Source organism: Molossus molossus, unplaced genomic scaffold (genome assembly GCF_014108415.1).
Source record: "Molossus molossus isolate mMolMol1 unplaced genomic scaffold, mMolMol1.p scaffold_m16_p_21, whole genome shotgun sequence".
Taxonomy (NCBI): Eukaryota; Metazoa; Chordata; class Mammalia; order Chiroptera; family Molossidae; genus Molossus; species Molossus molossus.
In genome coordinates, this window is record NW_023425357.1 from 43,796,924 (window position 1) to 43,810,597 (window position 13,674).

The 13,674-nt window shown below is 42.2% G+C and overlaps 1 protein-coding gene across 2 annotated transcripts in view; it reads right to left on the bottom strand.

Annotated features, from left to right (window-relative positions):
• Positions 1-13,674, bottom strand: part of LPCAT2 (lysophosphatidylcholine acyltransferase 2) — a 58,190-nt gene that overhangs the window by 17,468 nt on the left and 27,048 nt on the right. For both annotated transcript variants that reach the window (XM_036273966.1, XM_036273964.1), the window contains 2 exons: positions 12,548-12,673; positions 9,911-10,064 (listed from right to left, as the gene is read on the bottom strand). In XM_036273966.1, the coding sequence (XP_036129859.1) occupies positions 9,911-10,064; positions 12,548-12,673 (280 nt within the window). The remainder of the gene's footprint in view (positions 1-9,910; positions 10,065-12,547; positions 12,674-13,674) is intronic.

Consider the following 13,674-nt stretch of genomic DNA (forward strand, 5'->3'; position numbering starts at 1 on the left):
CTAATGCTCTAATGGCTGAGCAAAACCAGCCAGGGTTTTTAGTTCTTTTTAATAATAGTTTTAGCTCTTATGTTTAGGTCTTTGATCAATTTTTAGTTAACTTTTACATATGGTGTAAAGTAAGGGTCAACTTCATTTTCGTATGTGGTTATCCCGTTCTCCCATGCGATTTATTGAAAAGACATTGAACGGTCTTGGCACCCTTGTCTGAATCATTGGGTTTACTTCTGAGCTCTATTCAGCTCCATTGGTTGATATGTCTCTGCGCCAGCACCATACTGTTTTGATTACTGTAGCACTGTAAGTTTTGAAATCAGGAAGTGTGAGACTACCAACTTGTTCTTTTTTTTTGCAAGATTGTTTTGGCTATTCAGGGTGTCTCGAAATGCCACATGAATTTTAGGATGGATTTTTCTATTTCAAAAAAAAAACATTTTGGTGATTTTTATAGGGATTGCATTGAACTTGTAGATCATAATACTGTCTTCCAATCCATGAACACAGAATACATTTCCATTTATTTGTATCTTTAATTTCTTTCAGCAATGCTTTATAGTTGTCAGTCTTTCACTGCTTTGGTTAAGTTTATTCTTAAGTAGTTTGTTCTTTTTAATGCTAGTGTAAATAAAATTGTTTTCTTAATTTTCTTTTCAGACTGTTCATTGTCAGTGTATAGAGACACAACTAAGTTTTGTGTGTTGATATTGTATCCTGCAGCTTTGCTGCATCCATTTATTAGTTCTGTTTTGTATATGTACGTGTGCGCAATCTGCAGGATTTTTTTTTTTTTTTACATATAAGATCATGCCATCTGTGAACAGAGAACATTTTATTTCTTCCTTTCCAACTTACATGCTTTTTATTTTCTTGCATAAAATGCCCAGTACTATGTTGAATAGAATTGAAGAAACAAGGCATCCTTTATGTGTTCCTGATCTTAGAAAACAGGTGTTTAGTCTTTTACCATTGAGCATGATGTTGGCTATGGGCTTTTCACATGGGACCTTTATTCTGTTGAGGTACTTTCTTTCTATTCATAGTTGGTTGTGTTTTTATCTGAAAAGGTGTTGAATTTTACCAAATGCTTTTTCTACATCAACTGAGATATGTTTTTTTTCCCTTCATTCTGTTAAAGTGGTGTATTACATTGATTGATTTTTGTATCTTGAACCATCCTTGCATTCTTAGAATAAATCCCACATTGTCATGATGTAAAAGTCTCTTACTGTGCTGTTGAATCTCTTCACTAATATTTTGTTCAGGATTTTTGCATCAATATCCATAAGAGATACTGCTCTATAGTTTCCTTTACATGTGGTATCTTTTTTCTCACTCTGGTATCAGGATAATGCTGGAATGAGTTAGGAAGTATTTCCTCCTCTTCAATTGTTGGGAAGAGTGTGAGAAGGATTGCTGTTAATTTTTCTTTAAATGTTTGATAAAATTCATGAGTGAAACTATCTGTTCCTGGGCTTTTCTTTGTTGGGAGATTTTTTTGTTCAGTTTTTTTTTTTTTAATTACTGATTCATCTCCTTCTAGTTATAGGCCTGTTTAGATTGCCTGTTTCTTCATGATTCAGTCTCAGTAGGTTGTGCGTTTCTAGAAATGTGTCCATTTTGTGTTGGCCTACAGTTGCTCATAGTACTCTCTTAGAATACTTTTTATTTCTGTACAGTGGTAGTACTGCTCTCTCTTTCATTTCTTATTTTATGTGTCTGCCCCCCCATTACATTTATGAGATTTGATTTTATATTTTTAGTAAGTATCTTCAAAAGTCAGTCTGTGCCAGGTAGCGCCAGATCACACTTTGAGAAACCCTCCCTTTGATACCAGGCAGTCAGGGTAAAATCCTCCAGAGGCCTCTGGAAGTTCTACCGGTGAACTTAGGGAAAGGTGGTCAGGACATAATCACTAAATCACTATATCACTTAGCATTTGGGGCCTCAATTTCAAATCTGAAAAAATGGTGATAAGAGTTATTTCATAACGATTCAATCCCCAGTTCCTATGTACCAGGACCTGGGCTCAGTGTTTAGGATACAAAGCTGAATACACCAGGACTGCTGTGCTCAAGAATCAAGTACTGCGCCACAGCAAACCGTTGTAATTACAGCCTGAGGTCCACGCTCATGTTTCTGCTATTCATACTGAACTATTACATTTGTATGTACTATTCTTTGGTATTTAGGTTTCATGCAATTCCTCTAAAAGGTGCAAAAGTATTTGAGATAAGGAAAGAAAAACTTAGAGAAGCCCCTATGTAATGGTCATGCAGCTAATAATACATTGGACTGTGTTATGAAAACATTATGGGTACTCAAAGGGGGGACAATGAACTCTGCTGAGGCGAAGGAAAGGACAGCAGTTACTGCAGCAGGCCTCGCTATGGACGGAGTCAGAGTTCTCCGAACAGACGTGGATCTGAGGGACAGCACAGGCAGAACTGGACTGGAAAGAGGTTTGAACAGCCATGAGGCAGTCTCTCTCATAGGTGACTGTGGGAACCACTGACAGCTCAAATGTGAAGTCAGAAAGAAGAAGACTAGACATGAAATGACTTCCGGACTGTACAGTCCCAGTGTTGACTGATGGCTGTTCTCATGTCATTAGGGAGAGCCCAGAGGCTAAGCAGCACGGCTCTGTTCGGGACATGAAAGCAATGTCTCCTGTCACACCCAGCAGTTTGTGTAAAATTTTCCTACGACTGGTTTTATGGCGTAATGACCCCAATAACTGGTCTCATGGGTACCATAAAACGGCCTCCGGGAACACCAAAGGCCACATGTCCTCTTTAACCACAAAGAAGCAGCACCGTAAAAGGACGGTCTTCCTTTTAGGGGATCCCAAGGGGCCATCTGGCCTCAGACAGATTTAAACCTATTCACATAAGCGTCTCTCAGAGGAAATTATATGAGCTTTGTTTTTATACAAACGAACCTGATAGCATCCACTGCCATATAAAATGTGCCTCCTTATACCCATCCGAAGTGTTTTCTCCAAAGTTTAAATCTGATTCCTGGCATTTATTCTCTGTGAAGGTGGAGGGCATTTGGCTAACAGTTTCTCATAAACCACCACAGAATAAAAGACTGCTATTAGATTAACAAGCCTTTTCTTCTCTGGACTCTTTAATCCCCTAAGGCCACTTATTAGAACATTAATAGCAACTTTGGTTGCTGTCTGGGGAATCTCTACTGTCTATTTCTGGAGAAAAAGGGTAGAGGGAGAAACCACATCTGATGAAAAATGTAACCTCATTTTGGGGAGAAAGAGTTATTGACCTCAAAGAGTAACAGTGACATGTGCATGCTATCAGCAACATTATTCAGAATCACCCCAAAGTAGAAATAACCGAAATGTCCACCAGCTGGCGAGTGGATAAACAAAATGTGATATATCCATGTAGTGGGGCATATTTAGCAATACAGAAGAGTACATAATTTCCTTCACATGGAATGCTATGGCAGGGATGAACCCCAGAAACATCATGCCAAGTGAAAGAAGCCAGACACGAGAGACCCATATGGTACGATTCCATTCATATGAAGTGTCTAGAACAGGCAAATCTATAGACAGAAGGTCCCTATACTAGACCAGGACTGGACTACCACAGAAGGCCAACTTTGCAGGGGAAGGGGAGGTAGGTACAGGAACTAAAAGGTAGAGGCACAAAGAACCATATTGGGTGATGACAATATTCTAAAACTGATTTATGGTGATGGTTGCACAACTTGGTAAATTCACTAAAACTAATTATTGAAATGTATGCTTAAAATGGGTAAATTATATGATATGCACAATATGCCACAAGAAAGTTGTTTTTAAAAAGCCAGCAGGACAGTTTGGGGAGAAGACTGAGAAGGAGGCTGGTCCCAGGCCGGCAGCCCACCAGCTGGGCGGTGGGGCCGGAGCTGCCCCGGCTGCAGACCTCTGCGCGAGGAGGAAGATGGCCACTGTGCAGCACAGGCCGCGGCTCCCCGGTCCTGCGAAGCTGGGTTTTCATGTATCATGAAACCATGTCAGCAGCAGCACTCTCGCCTGGCATTCGGTTTCCTCCTGGGGCCCAAGTCTTTTTATGCTAGATATTAATTTAATCCAGTTTTATCTTGGGCCTGGTTCCACAACATTTAAAGACACGATCACTTACCCTTACCCTCGCCTCCACTTTGACATGTTGTCTGGTTTTCAAAAACATTTCTGATTGTAACCTATCAAGTACGTTGCCCCTCCAACCAGAATTCCAAGGCGGGGCACCGACCCAGGTCCGGGATAACACAGGAGCAGGCCCCCCTCTGCGAGGGCTCCCTTTCTTTCCGGTGGGTTTTCACCTGACTGCATGGCCCAGACCTTCCCGGTTGTTGCTGAGAATGTCTTGTTGGGTGAAATCCAAAGCCTTTCGAGAGTCCACACAGATAACACCTATTCCTTTTTCTTTACCATCTTGGACGGTCAGTCACAGAGGAAATGAAATTGGCTGGACACAATGTGCCCTTTACAAAGCCCCGTGCCTCGTGCTCACTTGCTCTAGTTAGAAAGCGAAGCTTCTGTGCCTTTCCTTTAGGCATCTCCTAGGCAAGCTTGCATGAAGGAGCCAACATACAGCAGAGAAGTTCCGTGCCTGCGTGGCTACCTCTCGTGTAACAGCTCAGTGGAAGAAAACATGAGGATGAACCGACGGGGGAGCGACGTAAACCCGAGAATGGAAGAGGGAAACGGTCAGACATAAGCACCACTGAACTTTCAGGACAACATGCACGACAATAGACAAGTTCACCTGCCCCACTCAGCAAGTTCTCGCTGTCCCTGTTTATTCCATCATATATGTTAGAAAGCAGATTTCACAGCACAAATCCTGAGGAACTGAGACTGGAATCAAGATGAGGTCTTTCTACATGAGCTATGGAATACTGTTCCACATCAAACCTGGACCGGACAAGTAAAGGCTAGAAGCCATGACTGTTTGTTGCAACAAGTCTCTGCCATTGTGGAGACGAAGCAGCCACAGGCAATACATAGATGAATGGCCTGGCGGTGTCCCAGTAAAATTTCATTAACAAAACAGGTGTCAGACTGGATTTGGTCCATCAGCTGTAGTTTGCCCACCCCTGTTAAGCTGATGAAAACAAAACTTGCTGGTGAGGTTTAAGGACTGGGTTGGAGGATGGCTGCAGTGATTAAAACAACCATTGCTAATTTGTAGGGTACTCCGCGTCTGGCTGAAAGGGGTTTGCTTCAAATCTTTATTCTCGACTAATCTGTCTACCTCTAGGTGCCATCTTCCCACAGTTCTAACTAGTGGAATATGGTTCATCTTTACAGAGGAGGGAGACTGGCTTCTAATTCCTAAGCTATAGTCTGGCATGAGCTCACTCTCTCTTTCTACCAACGCCACTGTGCTCATAGCAGACCAGAGCTGAATAAAACAGAGATGTTACTTTATCCAGTCTGGAAAAGTGAAAAGTGTCCCATTCCTGCCTTCGGGCTGGCAGCTACTTCTCCCAGCACTCCTGTGACTTGGTGTAACGGTCAGGCAGGAAGAGCGAGTACACATGAGCGCTCTGACAATCAGCACCGGTAGCTACTGGAAACTTCTGCAGACCTTTTATCACTGCTCCACATTATGTGGAGTGAATGCGTTTCTTTATCCCAAGTCCTTCCTGCCTGCCCTGTTCTTGGTCTTCGTTCAAGTGTTAAGTCATGAGCCCCTAATAACAGGCACCCCTGCTGGTCCCTTGCTGCCGGAGAAGGTAGGCTGCTGGGCTGAGCGGCGACATGCTCATGCTGGAGTCAGGGCGGGGCGTCGCCAGGACTGGACATAAACGGAGAAACTGGTCTGAGTGGCAATAATGAACTTTCCTAGTCAATTGTACACGTTGTTCTGATATTTTGGGACCATGTATCCTGCAAAGTCAAAAATATTTACTATCTGGCTCTTTTACAGAAAAAGTCTGCTGGCCCCAGAAACACAGCTGTGTCACCAGGGAGCACGCATGCTGCTCCGACGACGCGCGCCTCAGAACCGCGGAATGCAGCGTGACAGGTCGTGTGGAGGAGATATAACTGGGCTCCCTGTAGAGGTAAGAGGCAGCCTGTCAAGCTAGCAACCAGGACAGCATGTGCACCCAAGCAGCCGAGGCTGTCTTGCAGGTAAATTACACAGTGTCAGCAGGGCGTCACACAGCTTTCTCAGGCACAGTGACGGAGGAGGACGGAATGAACGGTGGTGCCGTGATGGGCATTGCTAGACACTGTGATAGCTGTAAGGATGGCTGTCTTATAAACTGGATTATGAATACAAAAAATGTTGAGAGGACACCATTGTAAATGATCGTCTCCGCCTTCAACTCTAATCATCTGGACATTTGACTAATCCCAAATTATCCTCTGAATCCAGAGAGTTCAGTATACCCTCACAAAAATAAAGAAGCTAAATTAAACCTAAAGATGAAAAGGGTCTTTTATTCTCAAAGACATGGGACCTCCCCAAAGGGAAGCATTCCAAAGTGGTGACGATGCCACGCTTGGGATCATGAATGCCACCTCTCTTGGACCCACCTGCCATCAAATATCCGAGAATCTAAAAGAACAGGTCAGAAGGTCAGAAGGAGCTAAATAGCATATACTTTAGGACAAATTGAGACAAAGGCTATTAGGATGTTTTTGTAGATCAGCCAAGAACGTACGTGGGGAGACAGTAAAGGAATGTGGAGAGAGATTCAGGTCTGTCCTCCGTCCCCAAAACACCGACCGCAACGACAGTAGACTTGGAAGGAGACCGAGAGAGGAGAACAAAAGGGTGAGAGAAAGATCGAGTGGGAAAGGACGCGGGAGGCTGACGGAGCCCTTGCACAAATGTATGCTATCGGAAGAGCACCGGGAACAACCCACCCTTATTCTCTCCCGCCCTTCCTCCCCCTCCACCGCTCATTAAGAATCGAGTTTAGCGAGATAAGCCACTGGGAGAGAAACAAACTATGAAGTTACTGAACTTCCTTGTCTTTCCCTCGAATATTCCCCAGTGGAATCCCTGACAGACACCAGAAAACACGCCTATGGAAGTGGTATGTGGACAGGGCGTGGCAGTGACTGCGCAATTCAACTTCTCAAAACAAAGCAAGTCTGCACAGGCACAGACACGCAGGTGTGCTACAAACGAAAAAGGAGAGAGACAGGAGATGGAAACAGACAGAGGACAAAGGAAAGAAAGGAGGAGAGAAAAGACAGTCAAATGCATTAGTCATTCACTCCCCAGACTATTTTCTCCACCTTCAGTGAGCCGGAGGTCGAAGGGAAAGTGCTATGAAGACCAGCTCCTGGTCTGTATCCAAAGCCAAGTCACCCCTACAAAGAAGTGAAGAAAAGTCACAGGTGTAGCTGATATGTGAGCCCACTGACAAGGAAATGTGATTGACCATCGGCTCCAAGGCCCACCAGTCTCCCGGCTCCGGGAGCCGGCTGGATTCTCGAGTTCAGAGTGAGTCAATCTGGCTAATTTAGAGGTTATTTTAATCCTTAATTTATATTCCCGTCCCCTCTCCCAAGTCTTCCCATAGTGAACAGCGCTATGGCAACATGCGGCTGGTGGCAGGTATCATCAGTCATCCGAAGACAGAACTGTTGTCATAGCAACCCTGTCACTGCCAGTTATGAGTCTGACACCTGAGAGGGCATCCTCTGTAGACATGATTTTTAATTTTGATGGAAAATCCCGGTGAGCACGAAGTCTAACCTTCCCCCTCAGTTCCTGTTTCATGTCACTTCTCACTTCCCCGTCTCCGGTCCTTATAGCCATGTCCCTGCCATCTTCCTTCCTGTCATATTTATAGGAACTTGATTTAAAAATACTTGCTTGGTTTCTAGAGCCACCCTATATAACTGTCTCAGAAAGATGAGTCATGGGATGAGTGAAAAGTTCCCGTTTTCCCAGCCTGCACAGTTCACCCCCCAGCGCTCTCCTCTCCCCTGGACCTCCGGCACCACCCGCTGCGCCTCGGCAGAGCTGCTGTAGAGTGTGGTGAAGATTCCACACCTCACGGACAAGGAAAGACTATTGTATGATGCAGGCGAGCCCCGGAGGGAGGCCTGGGCACCACCTGTAGACGAAGGTAGCCTAACCTAATGAGATTCAAGAACAGTTCATCGGTGAGATCACAGAGTGCAGTCATTAGGAACATTAGGGTGCTCTGGGAAGAGAAACAAAAAGCCCTGTCCTGGTTTCTGTCATTAAGCTATAATTTCTTTGCAAAATATCTTTCTCCAGTGGTTCCTAGACAACTGGGGCTTCTGGTGCCAGACAGATGGAATGAGCCCAGTTTAGTCTATTTCGCCTTCTGATTACAAGTAGAAACTTTGATCAAAAAACAAGAAACAACTACCTCTGGGCAAAATGCCACAGCAGGAAGACCGGTGAGGAAAGTCAAAATTTGATGAACAAGCAGAAAGGCAATGAAATCGTTGGGGCCTGAAGAGAGTAGGGCATTGATAATAAATTGTTGAAAGAAAAGAACTATCACTGAGCATTCTTTATGCAACAAAAATATCCTTCAGGAATGAATGCAAAATAAAGTCACTCTCAGATAAGGGAAAATAAAGAGATCACAATCCTTAGTATTTACCCAAATGAAATGAAAACCTACATTTGCACAAAAATGTATGCATGAATGCTTAGAGCAGTGATATTTGTTAATTGCCCCAAACTGGAAACAAACCAAATGTTCCTCAGCTGAAAAATGGATAAATCAAGATGGTACGTCCATACAGTGAAATGCTACTCAGCAATAAAAGGAAACAGATTGTCGATGTATGTAACAACCTGGCTGAATCCCAAATGCACTATGCTAAATGAAAGAAGCCAGATTCCAAAGGGTAGATTCTATTGTCAGGGGTTACAGTTTGGGGAAGGGCTTGACTACAAAAGAAGGTAATTGTTTTGTAACTGCTGTGTATGTTGAATGTGGCGGTATTACAGTTCTCTATGCATTTGTTACAACTCATACAACCGTAACCCAAGGAGTGAATTTTATATATTAAAAACAAATTGCCCTGCCGGGTTTGATTCAGCAGTTAGAGTGTTGACAGACAGACCAAAGAGTCGCGGGTTCGATTCTGGTCAAGGGTACGTACTTTGGTTGTGTTGGTCCCAGCCCTGGTCAGGGTCATGCAGGAGGCAGCCAGTCGATGTCTCTCTCTCTCTCTCTCTCTCTCTCTCTCTCTCTCTCTCCGTCTCTCTTTCTCTCTCTTTCCCTCCCTCCCATGATATCTGAAGATAAATGGAAAGATATCCTGGGTGAGGATTTAGAAAACAACAAACAAAACAACAACAAACAAATTAAAAAACAGAGAACTTGAAATCTTGATACATTTTTCTAAGAAAACTTTTTGACAATTCAGTCATCTAACTTCATGTAGTTATATAGTCATAAGCAGAAAATTGTATTCCCAACATTATGGCAAATGGTCAAGCTTTCATTGAAACCTTTGTTACAAAATGTTATTTGAAAATAAATTCGACTTGGTTTTCATACATTATGGGGAAAGTCCAGAAACCTGCCGAATAGAATAGTACCACCCAGGTCATCAATGTGTGAGTTTGATATAAATTTTAAAATTCTTGTCAGTTACATAAACCTTCCCAATTCTATATTACAAAACATGACTATATGCTCACTTTATTTATTTCTGACCTGGTGTTTAAAATAAATAGACACTATCATAACTTACAAAATACACACGCACCCATGTACTATTATTACTCTTAAGGGGAACAAACAAAATCATGCAATTACACCTTGGGCTCAGCCGTGCTTCTTCTAACACTGTCCTAATACATTTTTCTTGCCTGCCCCATTGATCTGTGCTCTGTGGGTAGCATAGAAACATCTGCATGTTAGAGATCACATTTTCACATACCCTGTCAAAGAGCGTAAAAAGTTGTCTCAGCACATCAGAAACAGGCAACTTCAAATACTCTGCAAATTCTTCAATTCCAATTCTTCCTCCTTTCGAGGAACTCGCAATAGCTGCATATTCATCCAAATGCTTGCGGATACCATCCCAATCCAATCTAAGCGAAGAATGAGAAATACATGGAATCAGCCCTTTCCAGCCACACAACATTTTTTTTTCTTTATTGATGTTAGAGAGAGAGGAAGGAAGATGGAAAGAGAGATAGAAACATCAATGAGAGAGAACATCGACTGGCCGCCTCCTGCATGCCCCCACTGGGGATTGGGCCCACAACCTGGGCATGTGCCCTGAGCAGGAATCGAACCAGCAACCTCTTGGTACATGGGCTGATGCTCAACCACCGAGCGACATGGGCCAGGCAACTGCATGACATTCTAATGATCATTTTTATTCACTTGTCTAAGGGAAACATTGTAAATGTTAAATTTGAAAAGGAGAATAAAATGTGTATTTTGAAGTACAAACTCCCAGGTTTCTAATTTTTTTTAAAGAATAGTAGTATAATTAATTTTCCCAAATATCTGAGGAAGAGAAAACTAACTGAAAAGAGCAATGTGACAGAATAATAATTGACTCATGAGAAGAAAATAAGAAATCACATTTAAATCAAGCATTACTTAATAAGTCAATGGCACTTAATGAGTGGTTAAAAAATACAATTTTTGCTTTCAAGCTGATAAATTCATATTTCACAAAATGTTGAGATGGGGAGATTCATTAGACTATACACATGTCCTCCAATACTAATTATGAAAAATAAGGGTGATAAACACTGGAAAATATACTGTAGCTTACATCACGTTCTTTTTTTAAATTAAATGTATTGGGGTGGCATTGATGAATAAGATTATGTAAATTTCAAGTGTACACTTCTTCTGTAGTACATCATATATATATTGCGTTGTGTGTGCACCACCCAAAGTTCAGTCTCTTTCCGTTACCATATGTTTGATCCATCACATCCTTTCTTTATCTTACAAACAGGTGACTTAACACATACCTCTTCTGTATCCAATTTCAACTTTTTGAATTGTGAACATAACATCAAAACATTTTGTTATCTAAAAAATATAGATAGCCCTGGCCAGTTTGGCTCAGCGGTTAGAGCATCGGCCTGCAGTCCAGAGAGACCAGGGTTTGGTTCCCGCTAAGGGCATGTACCTCGGTTGCAGTTTGTCTCCGGTCCTGGTTGAGTCATGTGGGTGGCAGCCACTCGATGTGTCCCTTTCATGTCGATGTTTCTCTCTCTCTCTCCTCCTCCCGCTCTATTTGAACCAAAAATGGAAAAATGTCCTCGGGTGAGGATTAAAAAAAATAGATAGATAGATAGATAGATAGATGATAGTATTTTCTCTATTGGTTATCAAAATATAATTTTTTAAATTATTGGACTTAAAAACAGTAACTGGTTCTACAATTCCCTCCTAGGGAGAATGCCAAGGTCTATGAAATCAATAGATCCTACAAATCCCTAATAGAGATGAAACCAGAATGAACTGTAATAACAGAGGACTTGGGGGTTATACCTTTCATACCAGATAATTCTAAAGGAATGTTCTAAATGGTTTAAATTAGATCAGAATAATACAAAGGGCTGTTTTTGCCTTTTTGTAAAAAATGACATACCCAGAAGAAAAAGGTAGACTTTGGGTAAGTATTTAAAATTTAATGATGGCCTTGGTTGGTTTTGCTCAGTGATTAGAGCATCAGCCTGCGGACCAATGAGTCGAGGGTTTGATTCCAGTCAAGGGCATGTACCTCGGTTGCGGTTCGTTCCTGGCCCTGGTCAGGTCATGCAGGAGGCAACCAATCGATGTGTCTCTATCACATTGATGTTTCTCTCTGTCTCTTTCTCTCCCTTCCTCTCACGCTATCTGATAATAAGTAGAAAAATATCCTTGGGTGAGGAATAAAAATATAAAATGAAATGAAATAAAATTTAGTGATGGTCAGAATTGCTACTCTACAAGACAATTCCTATTTTGAAAGAGACATTCTGACCACGACAGGCCAGTATCATCTAACTATGCTATCCTCTCGGTACAAAGGTATCAGATGGACACCACTCAGCCAGTTCCAAGCAAGGAGCTGTCCTCATCCACACTTAGTATCTCCTGTGACCAACACACATAATTTTAAATTAACTGTTCGTGAAAAACAAAACTGAGTGAACTAAAAGGGAAATAAATTCACAAGTCTGGCTTCCTTAGTAAACACCAGAGCTGAGCCCTGGCTGGTGTGGCTCAGTTGGCTGGGTGTCATCCCATGCACTAAAAGGTCACAGGTTTGATTCCCAGTCAGGGCACATGCCCAGGATTCGGGCTCCATCCCCGGTGTGGACATGCAGGAGGCAGCCAATTGATGTTCTCTCTCACATTGATGTTTCTTTCTCTTTCTCCCTCTCCCTTCCTCTCTCTCTAAAATCAGTAAAAACATATTTAAAAACCAAAACAAAAAACAAAAAAACACAATCATAAAACCCACACCAGAGCTAATAAAATCAGAGAAAATAAACATACAGGAATTCAGATCTCTTTTGGACACTTTCATGAAAGTGTAGTACTTTTAAAATACACTTACTTCAATTTCCGGCTGATTTTGGTAAATTCCACCAGCCCGGCTTCCATGGGCAGTGTGAGCTGTCCCGCTGAGATCATCAGTCTGCAGTCTTCATAGGTGTGATCCGTCACTGGGATATCCAGCGCTCTGAAAGCATTCAATAGCAGAGTGACATGCAATTTTTAAAAACAGGTGATGATTTTTCATTAGGCCTGGATTGGTCAGCAAGCAGCAGTAGATGGAAAAGTATTCCCTACTTTTTAAACCAGTAGCTTTGGCTTTTTAGTGCCAAAGAGACATATTTCTCTACTTGTCAGACTTCCTGTGGCGGAGTAGGCACTCATGTCGGCATGCTCTGCCAGCAGCCCATGTTTGCTTTGTGTTTTAACTACAGTGACAATGTTGCAGTTAGCTTCTGTCTCATGGAAAGTATGAGAAGTCTCCGGTTCAGGTCACACTGGAGTTAGTGTGTGGACCTTTTGGCACTGAACCTAAGCCTCACTTTTCTCATCTGTACGTAGGAATTACCCTACTTGCTCCACAGGGTTACTGTAAGGAGGACCCATCTGTACATATTATAAGTGAACAATCTGTCCAAACTGCTAGCTAGCTGCATTTGTTCACCTTTTAAAACTGAAGGTCACCCTCTTGCCACATAGCATCCTTCTAAAACTACTGAAGGGACCTGATAATAAGCTCAGATTTCTTCCAAACCTGAACATCCTTCATCCTCATAGCCTGTACCACCTCCCCCTGCTAGACTGTGCAGTAGATAAAATAATTTTCTGAAGATCATTCTTCACTAAATTTTTACTCACAAATATTCAGTAAAAATCATAAAATTATGCCTGTAACTGTATTTGATTTAATTGAATCAATGCTACAAACAGTACATTTCAATGACTGCAATAAGAATTAAACATTTTTTCTATCTACAGCTAGGCTGTCTTTGATTATAAATATACAAGAAAGAAAAACTAAAAACATTTCAGGAATCATAATAATCATCCATGGAGCAGAACGGTTAAGAGCTTGGGCTTAGGTAACAGGAAATGTGAGTCCGAGTCGCAGCCCAGACCCTCGCTGCCGGCTCCGATCTTGAGCAGACTGCTCACCCTTCTGACAGAGCACTTGGTAAACACTTAGTA